Source organism: Ochotona princeps, chromosome 2, assembly GCF_030435755.1.
Source record: "Ochotona princeps isolate mOchPri1 chromosome 2, mOchPri1.hap1, whole genome shotgun sequence".
In the NCBI taxonomy this organism is placed as follows: domain Eukaryota; kingdom Metazoa; phylum Chordata; class Mammalia; order Lagomorpha; family Ochotonidae; genus Ochotona; species Ochotona princeps.
In genome coordinates, this window is record NC_080833.1 from 5,650,879 (window position 1) to 5,664,571 (window position 13,693).

Consider the following 13,693-nt stretch of genomic DNA (forward strand, 5'->3'; position numbering starts at 1 on the left):
GAGGACCAGAGAGGCTGCTTCACCTGGCAGGGTTGACTCCCAGGGTTCGACGAGCCCGCGGACTCTCCCGGCTCCTTAGAATTTCGAGTGGGACCGGGTGACTCGGAGTGGGAGTGACGTGTGTCACTTTGAGGTGAAGGCGGCGAGCCCATGTTCCTCCTCCATCCCTCTCTTCTCTCGCTCCAGTGACCTTGGAGGCTGTGTATTGCAGATGGCATAGATTAAAGATGGAGTCAGGATGCTTCACTCTCGTCAGACTTGGCGTAAGCAAGAAATAAATCCTTATAGTGTTAAGCCTCTAAGATTGCCGAGTGTATGTGTTACAACAGCATAGCCGATTTTCTGACTGCTATTAAGAACATCTACCCAAAACACTGTAGCAAGGCGCATATTAAATTCAGGCATGAGAACAAAGGTGACCTGTCCTATTGTTTGTTTAATTTGGGGGTGTGGCCAGAGCAGTAAACTAAAAAGATTGCAATGGAAGGAACAAGACTGTTCCTATGTGGGTACTAATTGATGATCCCAGTGTAAGTGACCAAGGTGCTTATGAGAGATGTGTGTTTAGAATAGTTACAGGACTAGGTGCCCACAACGAAAGCTAGATAACTTCATGGAACAAAGTATTTACCTGAGATAGAGGGAAGCACAGGGACAGGGCAGCCTCTGGTCCGCCCCACCGGTGCCCACTGTGGCCAGGCTGGGCCAGGGCTGAAGGCAGGAGTAGAAACTCAGTCTCCCGCGTGGGTGGCAGGAAGCTGGTCCCTTGAGCCCGGACTTCCTAGGGTCTATAGAGCCGAAAGCCGGAGTCCCGAGCAGGGCACATGCTCAGTGCGGGCGACTCCCTCACGGGCTGTGACTTTTTAACCAGCACATCAGGCACCTAGCCCCCAAACCCAGTTTTTACAAAGCCACTGTTCACAATTTTGTTAAAACCTATCTGGTACCTATGAGAAAATTTAGCAAAGAAAGTTTTAGAGTTTTGTAGAGAAATCTGTACAAAATTATTGAAAGCGCTCAAAGAAAATCTAAATACTCAGATAGACTCTAGCTGCCCTCAGCTCTCTCCAAAGTTTGCCCTGTAGAGTCGGTCACATCCTAGGACTGCTCTCAGCAGCGTGTGCCAGGTACCTGTGCTGCTGATTGTGGAGTGGGTGTGGAGGAAGGGCCAGGAGGAGCCCAGGGTGTCTGCAGGTGGGCGCAGGATGGAGGCGTTCATGTAGCAGAGCTCAACAGATCCTGAGTTACAGCAAGACAGAGTGCTGTTGGCCCTGAGGCAGACAGATTGTCCAGTGAGACCAAAATGGGTGTGCTGACGTAGGGACACCCCGCCCCCGTTTGTGAAACTTGAACATGTGTTATAGGAGACTTCATATTAAAGTAAAGTGGTTACTCTTTGTAGTATATGGTACTTGGGTCAAGTATCTAATGTGGAGAAAACTTGTAGATACTCAACCAATTTCTGTAGTCAGACGCTGGTTTGAGTTTTGTAATTTAAAAATATGAACAGAGAGTCTAATTATTTTTTAAAACTTGAGCCCAAGAAAATGAAAACTTGGGGAAAAATATTTCCCACACATGTGCTGCACGGAATGTCCTAGTATGTAAAAAGCTTTTACAATTTAATAAGAAAAGAAAGTGGATCTTTTATCATTTTGCTTTCCTAATTGATTTTGGCTGATATTTTAAGATTTTATCCCAAATAGAGTCTGTCACATTGTGTGGGTTAGAAGAGGTAAAAGGCATGTTTGTCTTTTGCACTTAAAGCATGTCCCAGGTGGATGTGGATTCAGGAATTGAAAATATGGAGGTTGATGAAAATGATCGGAGAGACAAGCGGATCCTCGGAGATAAGGTAGGTGATCAGAGCTGGCCCTGGGCTTCCGTGGGGCCGCAGGGGCCCGGGCAGCAGGTCCATGCAGAGGCTGGAAGAGGAGCCGCCCCAGGCTGCAGGTGCCACGCGCGTCCAGTTCGTGGAGGGGCTAGGAGAGGAGTCAGCCGAAGGCGCAGGCGCTGCGCCTGTGGGTGTGGCCGTGAGTGTCCCTGTGTTTGGGACGTGGCTCTGGCCTCTCACGTCATCATCCCCTTCAATGGTCTGTGGGTCAGGTGCATGTTTGCAGTCTGTACCTTTAGTTTGTAATAGGGAAGATATGAAAACCTTCTGTTACTGCTTTCCTTCAGCAAGCAGATAGATGGTCACCACTTCAGCGGGCCGCTGTGGAAACATGAAGGGTTTGAAGTAAGCATGTGCAGCATTCAGGAGCAAGTATTTATTATATGAACTTAAATTTTCAAATTTTGAAACCATTTATTATATGAACTTAAATTCCCTCTGTTCGGGTTTTTGGGTGTATGTATGCCCATTCATGTGTGTGTGTTTAGTGTCATGGTACAGGCAAGTGCATCATTTTCTGATCCTTAGGAAATTGGCAGTTGCCTAGCAACACGCTGATGACTTAGAAGTGGCAGTGTGGCTTTCTACTGGTCTAGGGCCCTAAGTTGTCTGTTGTTCTGTCTACAATGGGCTGTAATGAGAAACATTAAATTGTAGCCCAATTCTGGAAAGAAACCCACCAATGTCTCTAGACTGCTGAGTGTGCAGAGCCAGAATGTAGCTACATCCCCACCTGGCTTCTTCCTGGCTGGTTCCTGGTGGAGCCCTTGCTCTGCTCCAGGCCCTGACAGAATCTGCTCCTGAGACCTGGAGTGACAGGTTGGCTCTTTGTTCATCTGTATGATGATTGAATGCAGTTTGAGTGAATGAAATTGGAATAAAATGTTCCTGCTGATGTCTCAAACTCATGCCTTCTTTGAAAATTAACGCCCGCGTCTGCTTCCTCCCCAGGAGCCTTCCTCGGGCCCCGAAGTGTCCGAAGAGCAGGCCTTGCAGCTGGTCTGTAAGATCTTCCGCGTCTCTTGGAAGGATCGTGACAGAGATGTTATCTTTCTTTCTTCTCTCTCTGCGCAGTTTAAGCAGAACGCGAAAGCAGGTAGGACTCGCGCGTCAGCCTGCCCGCCAGGCGCCCCGGAATGAGGTGTGCGGCCGGGCTGTGCTCTCGCTTCAGCGTGTGCTCCCAACTCGGAGACCCTTCCTCTTTCATTCCCCGATTGCTAAAAAAACAAGTTAATGGAATCATTGTCTCAAGGTTGCGGATTTTTTTTGATTTATTTACTTTCTTTTGGAAAGGCAGATACACAGAGAGAAGGAGATATAGAAAGATCTTCGTCCATTGGTTCACTGCCCAAGTGGCCGCAATGGCCAGAGCTGAGCTGATCTGAAGCCAGAAGCCAGGAGCTTCCTCCTGGTCTCTCACACGGGTGCAGGGTCCCAAGGCTTTGGGCTGTGCTCTACTGTTTTCCGAGGCCACAGGCAGGGAGCTGGATGGGAAGCAGGGCACCTGCACACCAACTGGCGCCCATATGGGATCCCAGTGCATTCAAGGCGAGGACTTTAGCCACTAGGCTAGCATGCCAGACCCCAGGGTTGCAGATTTTTCCTTTGCAGAAAGAAGGTGCTTGTAGTCCTCTCGCCTCCTACAACGTGGAATGAACTGGGTCTCTCCCCAGATTCTGAGAGGTGCTCGCCGTGCGTGTGCAGAGGGCACCATTGACTTGCCTGGATTACTTAGCAAACTAGAGCATAATGTCATCTTGCTGTGTCTCCAGGATTCTATTTTAAGAGGTTTTGCAAAACGAGCTTATTAACAAAATTAATAAAATCCCAGCACAATGCCAGCCTTATAGAGCGCTGCAGTTTTTCTTTATGCAAATCATGTGGAATACAGAAGAGGTCTGGGAGGGTCTCTTTGCATCTCGTGGGAACAGAATCTGCATAGCATGTGTGCGGGGCGGGGGCTGCTCCGTGTGCCCACTGCTGTGTCCCTGGGCCTGGAGGGGGGTCTCGTGCCAGGCAGCCCCTTAGGGGGCGCCCTTGTGGTGGACAAGCCAACACCGAAGAGGGGACCCAGCCCCTCGGTTCCATAGGGAGGAGTGCCCGTCTCCTGGCCTCTCCTTCCCTCCCTGGCCGTGGAGAGGAGATGAGCTCCGAACCCTGCTGTCCGTTATTGTTGTTCTAAGTCTTTTTTTTTTTTTTAAGATTTATTTTATTTTTATTGGAAAATCAGATATACAGACAGAAGGAGAGACAGAGAGGAAGAGCTTCCATCTGATAATTCACTCCCCAGGTGGCTTCAACAGCTGGAGCTGAGCCAATCCAAAGCTGAGAGTCCGGAGACTCTTCTAGGTCTCCCACACAGGTAGAGGGTCTCAAGGCTTTGGGGCATTGTGGAGTGCGTTCGCAGGACACAAGCAGTGAGCTGCATGGGAAGCCTGACCGCAGGGTTTAGAACTGGCGCCCATATGGGATCCTGCCACATGCAAGGCAAGGACTTCAGCCGCTAGGCTACTGCACCAGGCCCTGTAAGTCTTAAGATTCTCAAGTCAGATAGCATTTACACAGGTAGAACTTTAACTTGTTTAGGAATATTTTGAATGTATCCAAAGACCAACAGCAAATCCTTTGGGAACTGCACAGCAGAAGGAAACCATGATGTAGGTTCTGTTGCAGCCAGCTGGTAGCCTGCCCTGGGAGCCTCTTTCAAATCTGAACTTGGGGTGTCTCTCCTTTCAAGAGGCACCCCGTCTCCTGGGAGATGCTTTCCCCTTTGTCTTTTCCTGTTTGCCTGGTCACTTTCCAAATAAAACTTCTCTGTTTGAATTAATATAAAAAACTTAACCTTGAACTTATTGTGTAAACTGCATAGAAGCTAAGAAACATTAATCTAGTGTTTTTATTTTTTAAAAGCAATGACAGTTATTGACTGCACTGCCAACTTTTATTTTATTTTGTTTTTTAAAAAATTATTTTCACTTTCAATTTGAAAGCAGAGAAAGAGAGCGAGTCTTCTGTGTGCTGATTCGTCTCCTGAATGCCAGCCACAAGCAGGGCAGGGCAGAGCTTGACTCTGATGCCAGTCTGCCTTCCGCGTGGATAGCAGTGACCGAGTACTTGAACTGTGTTCTGCTCACCCCGGCGAGCACATTGGCAGCGAGCTGCGCTCAAGGCAGAGTTGCCGCAGCTGTCACCCCGACACGGGAAGCAGGGTCCCAGGCGGCCACCTCACCCGCCACGCTCTCCCGTGAGCTTTGATTTTGGAATACTTTGAGACTCACAGAAAGATGTCAAGATAGTGTCAGCTAGGCCCATTTCCATGTTCCTTCCTGCTAATATCGTAGGTGAACAGGGTATGTTTGTCAGAAACCAAGCAGTCACTGTTACCTCAGCAGCAGACTTGATGGGAATTTTTGCCGGGTTTGTCATGCATGTCCTTTTACCATTCCAGAATCCAGCCTGGGATGCCACGCGAACCGCCCCGACTGGCAGTTTGGTTTATACGAGGGTCACATAAATGAAGTACCATGTGTAACCTGTTCTTTATTCTGCCTTCCCAACAGTTTTCTCTGATTTTAAGGACTTGATTGGCCAGATTTTAATGGAAGTGCTAATGATGTCCACTCAGACCAGAGATGAAAACCCCTTTGCCAGCCTGACAGCCACGTCCCAGCCCATCGCCACTGCAGCTCGCTCGCCAGACAGAAGCCTCCTGTTGAATACTGGCTCTGCTGCTGGCACGAGCCCCATGTTCTGCAGCGTGGGTTCCTTTGGGAGCAGCTCTTTGTCTAGGTCAGTGTGGCTCTCCTCGCGCGTCTGCCTGGTCAGCTGTGAAAGCATAGGAGAAGGAAGGGTGCGTGATATGGATTCCTTTCGCGTAGATTACGGCATGCTGCTTCTTTGGGGGGTGGGTTGAGTCACTGGAACTGGTATTATTGTCTGTAAATTGGGGGATTTTATGTCTTTTATTACTTTGCTGCCTATGGTAAGGCCATTTGGGAGCAAACGGCTGACTACTATACTGTTTGTTAAGAAGAGGGCTTTATAAATATAGCCTCTGAATGAATTCATAATTAGGTTATTATTATTTAAATGTTTGTAAATTATGCTTCAACTCTTGCAGATACAGAATGTAACTGTACAATCCTTTACAATCCTGATGCTTTCCATTTTAGTTAACTGAAGTCAAGTGTTTGATTTTTCTCTTCTCTCCTCCCCTTTTCCACTAATCCAGCCTCTTTGAAACTAGCCCCGCCCCCACGGGCAGTTTCTGGAGCTCTGTGTCCATGCCAGCTCCATCCTCTGCCTCCCCGTCACGGGCAGCCAGCCAGGCGGCTGTGCCTTCTGCCTCCCTCAGCCCTCACTGCACAGCTGCTGGAACCAGTACAGCAAGCCAGCCCTCGTCTCCCCGCTACCGCCCCTACACTGTCACCCACTCGGGGGTGGCTGCCCCCTGCTCAGCCCCCAGGTCCTCCAGCACTTCCATCGTGCCCGGTTCCCCCAGCCTCCGTGGCTCTGCCAGTAGTCCCCAGGCAGTGCCCGTCAGCAGCTCCGGACAGAGGCCTGGCAGCATGGGCCCACCCGTCCCACCTGCCTCCCCGAGGGCTGCAAGCAGACGTTCGTCCTCCGTGGGGACCTCCCCTAGGTACCGTTCAGCAGGCAGCTGCACGCACGTGAGTGTGCAGTGCAAGGAAGGGCGGTTAACATGCTCGGAAGAACTGCGTGACGCTGACCTCAGGGACGTCGTGCGGTTGTTTCGGGTCATTAACCTGTGTCACTAACGGGGTCCGTGCTTCTGCTAGGCCTCAGCCGCATCAGGACGTGTGGGCTGCTTTGCAGTGCGTTTCTCTTTCCTTCCCTCCACTGATTCTTGCTTCTTTGTTTACGGGAGAGAGAAAATGAACTTCTGTTTACTGCAGTCTGGTTCACCTGTCAGTCTTGGCGAGAGAATTGCAGACTGTGGGCCTTGCTGTATTTGCGAGTTGGGTCTCACGACACCTCCTTTAGACTTTCTGTGCTGTTGCCACAGTGGCTGGAGCACAGACCAGGGAGCTGTGGGGCACTTCTGGCCGTGGCTGCTGGGGCCCCTGCCCTGACACTTTTTGATTGCATGTTTCTGCCTTTTGGGAAGAAGCAGAATTCCACGAATCCAGCAGCCCCTGCTCTCAGATGTGCTGGGTTGGCTGCATGCCAGCAGGCCTGAGCTTCTGGCAGCAGGCTTTGGGCCGAGTCAACGCTGCCACGACACATGCTCCTCGGTGTGTTCCCTTCGTGCCCTCATGACCTTTTTTGCTTTCTGTTGTGGTAGTATGTACGGCAGTCCCTTCTCCTTCCTCTTCCTCGCACTTTCTGGGGACAGTAGTGATGAAGAAGCTGAAGAGGATGATGATGATGATGATGATGAAGGTGGTGGTGGTGGTGATTTTTCTTGTGTCCAGTTTGGGTCCAGGTATCAGGAGTGGAGCCTCACCTGCATGTGCCTAGTACTTAGGAACTAACTTCTGGGAGCCCCCCGGAGGGTGTGCTTGGAACGCAGGCAGGAGGGGGCACGCGGGGTGGGCTGGACCAGGGATGGAAGGGTCAGGAACTTCTCCTGGGAGAAGGAGGTGCGTAGATCTTCATAGTTTATTGCTTGATAAGGTTGGAAGAGAACTTTATGTATTGTTGCTCTTCAAAAACCTGAAAACAAAGGTGGGTCATCATTAAACTCAGCCTCCCTCGGTCCTGAACTGAAAGACCCACCATTATTCTTGTGAGCCCTCCGAGCTTCAGGCTTTGCTTTCTGAAATGCAGTTGCATGGTTGACTGCTGTTTAGGGGTGAGCGAAGGGCTGGGAGCTGGTGTGTGTGTGTGAGAGAGAGAGAGAAAGAGGGAGAGAGAGAGAGGGAGTTGGGGGGGGGAGTAGTGGTGGTGGTCGGGTTGGTGGCTTTCGCCTCTAACCCCAAGTGCCTCTGAGCATTCCTTGACAGCAGCAAAGCCAGACCCGCTGGTTAAGGAGCCCTAGGGAGGGTGGCCAAGGCTAACACCAGATTACTGATGTTGCCAGATGTTCTCTCCTGAGGACAGAGGCTTTTCAGGTGCCTTTAAATAAGGAGACAGACAAGGTCAGCACATTCTGAGACTCAACTCACTGTTGTGCATGTTTTTGTTGCTAATTTGAAGTTTTTCCCTGAATCAAATTGGAGTCTGCCAGGACCACTGACACCTAGTCCCCGGGGCTAGAGAGAGGCTGTTGAGAAGTGTTGCCTGCCCTATGGGACACAGGGGGGGCCCTGCGCTCTGTGTGTATGTGTGCTCTGCAGCACTCAGCTAGCTCCTTGTTTTTAGTTGCCAGCATCCTTCGTGTGACCGCTCTGTCTGCCGGGTCCCATGCTCTGCCCCGGGATCTCCAGCAGTGTTTAGCACGCATCTCTTGAGTGAGTTTGTAGGATTTGGAGCTGTGCAAGTCTTACTTTGCCTCTATTGAGAAAAGCAAAATTTCCAAGTTACCTTTGGGAAGGAATTGTAGTAGAATCCCTCTGGGAAGCCAGTTGCCTCTGGGCAGGCATGTAAATCAAGATTCCAGTGGCACTCAGTGCCAGGGTGTGGGAGTTGCCTGGAGGAGTTTTCAGAGGATTGAGCCACATTTCTTTTGTTGTTGTTAGTCAAGTGGCTGCAATGGCTGGAGCTGAGCCTATCCGAAGCCAGGAGCCAGGAGCTTCATCTAGGTCTCCCACATGGGTACAGCGTCTTGGGACCTTGTAATCAGTTTTGTAAATTACATGGTCTTTGTACCATCCTCCGCTGGTCTCCTAGGCCATAAGCAGGGAGTTGGATGTGAAGTGTGGCAGCAGGGACACGACCTGGTGCCCTCATGGGATCCTGGTGGTTGCAAAAATGAGATTTTGCCACTGAGCCATTGTGCCTGGCCAAAGATTTATTTATTTTTATTGTAAAGGCAGATTTACAAAGAGACAGAGAGGAAGACCTTCCATCTGCTGATTCACCACCACCAAAATGGACACAACGACCAGAGCTGAGCCAATCCGAAGCCAGGAGCCTGGAGTCCCCCTCCAGGTCTCCCACATGTGTGCAGGAGCCCAAGGCTTTGGGCCGTCCTCCAGTGCTTTCCTGGGCCACAAGCAGTGAGCTGGATAGGAAGTGGAGTTCCTGGGACAGGAATCGGTACCCACATGGGATGCCAGTGCTGGCAGGCAGGGCACCCAGGCACTGAGCCATCGCACGAGCCCCCGAGAAGTCTCCCATCTCGTGCTTCATCCCCAATTGGCCGCAGCACGTGGAGCTGAGTCAGGATGAAACTGGGTGGCAGAGATTTAAGCCGTCTTCACTGTTTTGCAGGTATGTTAGTAGGAAGTTGGATTGGAAGCAGAGTGGCCAGGACATGGACTGGAGCTGATGCTCAGATATGAGCTGGGTGTCCCTCAAGGGGCAGCTGAACCTGCTGTGTCGCCACGTGGAACCTTGAGCTACTTTCTGTTACGTGAATTCCATAGTTCAGGTTAGCTCTGAGGGCGTCATCAAAAGACTGCGTCTTCTCAGAGAGGGGGATTATAATTTCTTAGATTTTCTAAGGATTTAAATATGACATATTTCTAAGATATGGCAGTTGCAAAAGTATCCTGAATTTTTAAGATTTTGAGGAAAAAATGAAGTGCTAGTTTAAATATTTTAAGGCTTATTGATGGTGTAAATTTATGTATATAAATTATACACTGCCGTCTCCCTCCAAATGGCCTTTGGAGTTGGAATGCAACTCTTTCTTTTTGAGTCTAAGCCATCCACTAAGTCGGCCTGCTCCGTTGACGCGTGCGCTCAGGTTTGTATGCCTGGTCACTTCCTCTGCTGTGCTTCTGACTTCCTCTGGTGTGTTTAGGGTTGATCTGACTATTTGGAAACATACCGGGGCTTACTCTACAGTCCCGAAATAAAAAAAAAGAAAAGAAAATCCTCCTATTTAGCTTTTTTCCCTCTGCCTTGCATTCGTATCTTCCTCTCTGGAAAGTCAAGCTTGTTGGTGACCGCTAGACCACACCAAACTCTTCCAGCTGCAAAAATTCTCTAATCAGTACTTAAAAAAGAGAAAAGTAGTCCATCTGTTTATTTACTTGGGAGGCGGAGACATGTAGTTCCCCGCTACTGGTTCCCTCTCCGGTGCTGCTAGTGGCTCTGGGCTGGGGATCAAAGCCATGACGCAGGAACTCAACCCTGATGGCTTGTGTGACTGGCGGGGAGCCCAGCTATCTGATCATCACTGTAGAGTCCGCATCAGCGTAAAGCTCGAGTCGGGAGCCACAGTCAGGAATCAAACCCAGTGCCCCAGGGTGGAGTGTGGGCATCTTAATTGTTAGGTGGCACATTGTGGGGTACCTTCTGTTGCATTGCCTGGCTACAGATGAGCATCTGTCTTAGTGACATACTTGGGAAAATGCTTCAAATGACAATGAAGGTCGATATTGAAACCTGGACAACATGGGCTGTTGTGATCATTTGGGTAGTAAGCTGGTGGATAAAAGACCTCTCTGCCTCTCTCCACCAATGCCTTTCAAATAAATCTGAACAGCAAAAAAAGAAACCATGCTTCAAATTCAGAATTTTAAAAAAAGTGGTAGGAGGACTGTGATGCCAGGATGGGTCCGAGGCATGGCAGCTGCAGCGGGCAGTGCCTTCTGAGGAGTCCCTGCACTGGTCGTGTTCCCACACCCAGCCATCTCCTTGCAGCTGCCAGGGCCTCACCTTCACGCACAAGGGCCTTTGCATGTCAGATGTTTCAAAGTGTAAGGAATGTTGGGCTTATTACCCAGAAAATATATGGTTTCAATTTTTCATAGTAACCAGTGGAAGAGCTGTTTCCGTTGTCAGCGATGAGAGCTGCTCAGAAGGCAGTAGCCACGTGCTGCCTGGGCGGAAGCTCGTGTTCCCTTGGGTAGCATCTGGCTGGCCTCCGTCCCCTCCATCCCCTCTCGTGTTGCTGTTCCCGCACGTTGTCGTTGTACTCACCTTGCTGTTGGCAGACCAGCTAGCAGATACCTGATCCTCCTGCGAATGAACACAGCATACCAACAAGGGTCCAGGAGATGCGGCTCCTGCTCCGCTGCCTTGGGCTGGAGTGAGGCTGTCTGTCCGATGTGCAGGTGTCTCTGCCTTACACCCCAGACTCACCTGCTGCTGCCCCCCAGCAGGGTGCATGGTGGACATAGGAGCTGAAACTTACGGGCTCTGGGCCCCAAGCATTGAGTTTAAACTGGCAGAGTTGTCATATTCCTTCTGAAATGCTTTCATAGCTGTTTCATTTCAAGATCAGTTATATTTTCCCCAAAACTCTGAGGTCAGTTATATAAGTGGTCCAGGAGTTATTAAATCTGTGTATATAGCATGTCAATCTCTCAGTTCAGGTCAGTTCTTTAAGGGCTTTTGTTTGTTGTGTGTGTATTATTTATTAATTGATCATTTCTCAGGCAGTATGACTTAAGAAAAAAAAGATATACTTGAAAAGCAGCATTAACAAAGAGAGAGCTTCTGTCCACTGCTGCGTACCCCAGAAGGCTACACTGGTCAGGAGGAAACCTGAAGCCAAATGTTTCTTCCAGATCTCCCATGTGGGCAGTAGGGGTCCAAGACCTTAGGCCAGCATCCACTGCTTTCCCAGACACATTGTCAGGAAAGTAGATTGGGCCTGAGGCAACCAGGACTCAGGCTGCTAGCTTCCTACATGGCAGCACACCGCTGGACCCTTGGTCCTTTTCGTTTCTGGTCTTTTGGCTTCTGCCCCAGGTTGAGGTCAGAAGTGTCTCAGGCTCCTCAGATTGTCCTACCCTTTTCTCACCCTTGATGTGTCATTTTTTAAGCTAAGTTTATATTTTTCTTTTCCTCTGCATTTTGAATTCCCTGCTTCTTGTGCCATGAATAATTGCCATGTATCTTTTGTGTATACCAAATTAATTTGTGAATTAAGCACCAGATTTGGTATATGACCTGTTGGTGGTTGAGCTTGACTTCCCTAATGTTCAGGAACACCTTTGGGTTTTGTCTCCGAGAACTAAGAGCAGAGCTGCTTCCTCCTGTACCTGCCCAACCTTCACAAAGTGCTTGCCCGGGTTTCGTGGAAGTCTCCCTACAGGTGGCTTTTGCTTTTTCACAAAGCAAAGAAATACAATTTTGGAAATGCTTGTGTTGATAGTGATAACTGGATGTTTTTCCTAAGCCCTTGTCCTTCTGCAGGGCTGCTTGCGGGGCATGGCACTGGTCAGTGTGGCTTACGTCCCCAGATCGTCCCCTTGGATGCCTCAAGCACAGTAGCAGTCCTTAGCCATGGTTTTGCGAGGCACCATCCCATCTGAGATCAGGCTCTCTTCTGAGGTCTGTAGAACGTTTGGCAGAAGTGACAGTCTTGGGGAGGCTCTGCAGGAGAGCCCAACAGCAGCCCCGGTGTTGGCTGCATGAGCGTTTGTGCGTGTCCTGGCTGCCAGCATCCTAACAGGCTTTCTGCTGCCCACATGCAAATGTCCAGCAGAGATTCTACACGAGGCACTGAAAGGCACCTGCTTTTTCACTTCTTCCCCAAAGCTTGGGAGCCTCTGGTGGAGCGAGTAACTGGGATTCATACAGCGACCACTTCACCATTGAGACCTGCAAAGAAACAGATATGCTGAACTACCTCATTGAGTGCTTTGACCGAGTTGGGATCGAGGAGAAAAAAGCACCAAAGGTAACACGGAGTTGATTCCCCGCCTCCTCCCCAGCCCTGCCTGTTTGTTGTGGAGAGTCCTCCCTCTACCCCGAGGCATAGTCCTGCCTGTTGGCTGTTAGTACAGAAGCTCCCAGGTGTTTGCTGGGCCAGGATCTGGGGCTGTATGAGCGGAGAGAGCCCTGCCCTGAGGCGTGGAGAAGGGTGGGGTGGTCGCAGGTGGCTGGTTTCAGAGTCCTCCCTCTGGGCCACACACTTAACTGTGATTTTGATGGCCCTGGTAATGTTTACAGTCATGTACAAGGGACTCTTCCCTGCCAGGAGCTGGGCGGAGCCTCCTTCAGCCTGAATTCTCAATGTTCAGTCAGTTCATTTGGAGCTTGCACGTGACTGCTACTCTACTTTCTGTCCCACCACATGGACAAGCTAATGGACTTCAGTCACGTCAACAGTAGGCTGCGAGGCTGGCTTCAACATTTTCCAACTATTTGGTGCTATCTGGCTTCAGTATTTTTAACCTCATTCACTTCTTGGCTCCAGTTACATGATGCGGGGAATCCAGTTGTTGTATGGGTTTGGCCTCCTGTTTGTGAAGGATGCGTTTGGGGTATGTTGTGCGTAACCTTAGCAGAAGCAGAGTGTGGCTATGTCTCCAGGGCTCGAGCGAGCTCGCCTGGGATGGGGCCGGATCCAGGGCTCCCATGAAGGAGGCTGGTGCCTTCTCCGACTGGATTTTGGGAGCGGGGCCATGAGTTTGGATGAGTGAAGGAAAAGCAGTGGGGCTGTTGGGGCACGCAGCAGGTGATGCGTTCCTCACATTCTTAATGGCCACCTTTTCTTGCAGATGTGCAGTCAGCCAGCAGTCAGCCAGCTGCTGAGCAACATCCGTTCCCAGTGCATCTCCCACACTGCGTTGGTGCTGCAGGGCTCCCTCACGCAGCCGAGGTACGGAGCAGGCCCTGGCCCTCCATTGATACCAGGTGGTCCAGGCCCCGCCTCCCTGGGGTAAACGCCTTCCTTGCCTGTGAAGGGGAGGGTTTGTTAGAGGAGCTCAGAGGTTCCTCCCAGTCTTTAGAATATTGTGAAAATGAGACTTTTTCTGTTCTCCTAAAGTAGTG

The 13,693-nt window shown here is 50.2% G+C and overlaps 1 protein-coding gene across 1 annotated transcript in view; it reads left to right on the forward strand.

Annotated features, from left to right (window-relative positions):
• The window catches only part of UBE4B (ubiquitination factor E4B), a 114,047-nt gene that overhangs the window by 56,423 nt on the left and 43,931 nt on the right, over positions 1-13,693 (forward strand). The window contains exons 4-9 of the mRNA XM_058675021.1: positions 1,768-1,855; positions 2,846-2,990; positions 5,455-5,683; positions 6,126-6,536; positions 12,455-12,596; positions 13,420-13,520. Of these exons, the coding sequence (XP_058531004.1) occupies positions 1,768-1,855; positions 2,846-2,990; positions 5,455-5,683; positions 6,126-6,536; positions 12,455-12,596; positions 13,420-13,520 (1,116 nt within the window). The remainder of the gene's footprint in view (positions 1-1,767; positions 1,856-2,845; positions 2,991-5,454; positions 5,684-6,125; positions 6,537-12,454; positions 12,597-13,419; positions 13,521-13,693) is intronic.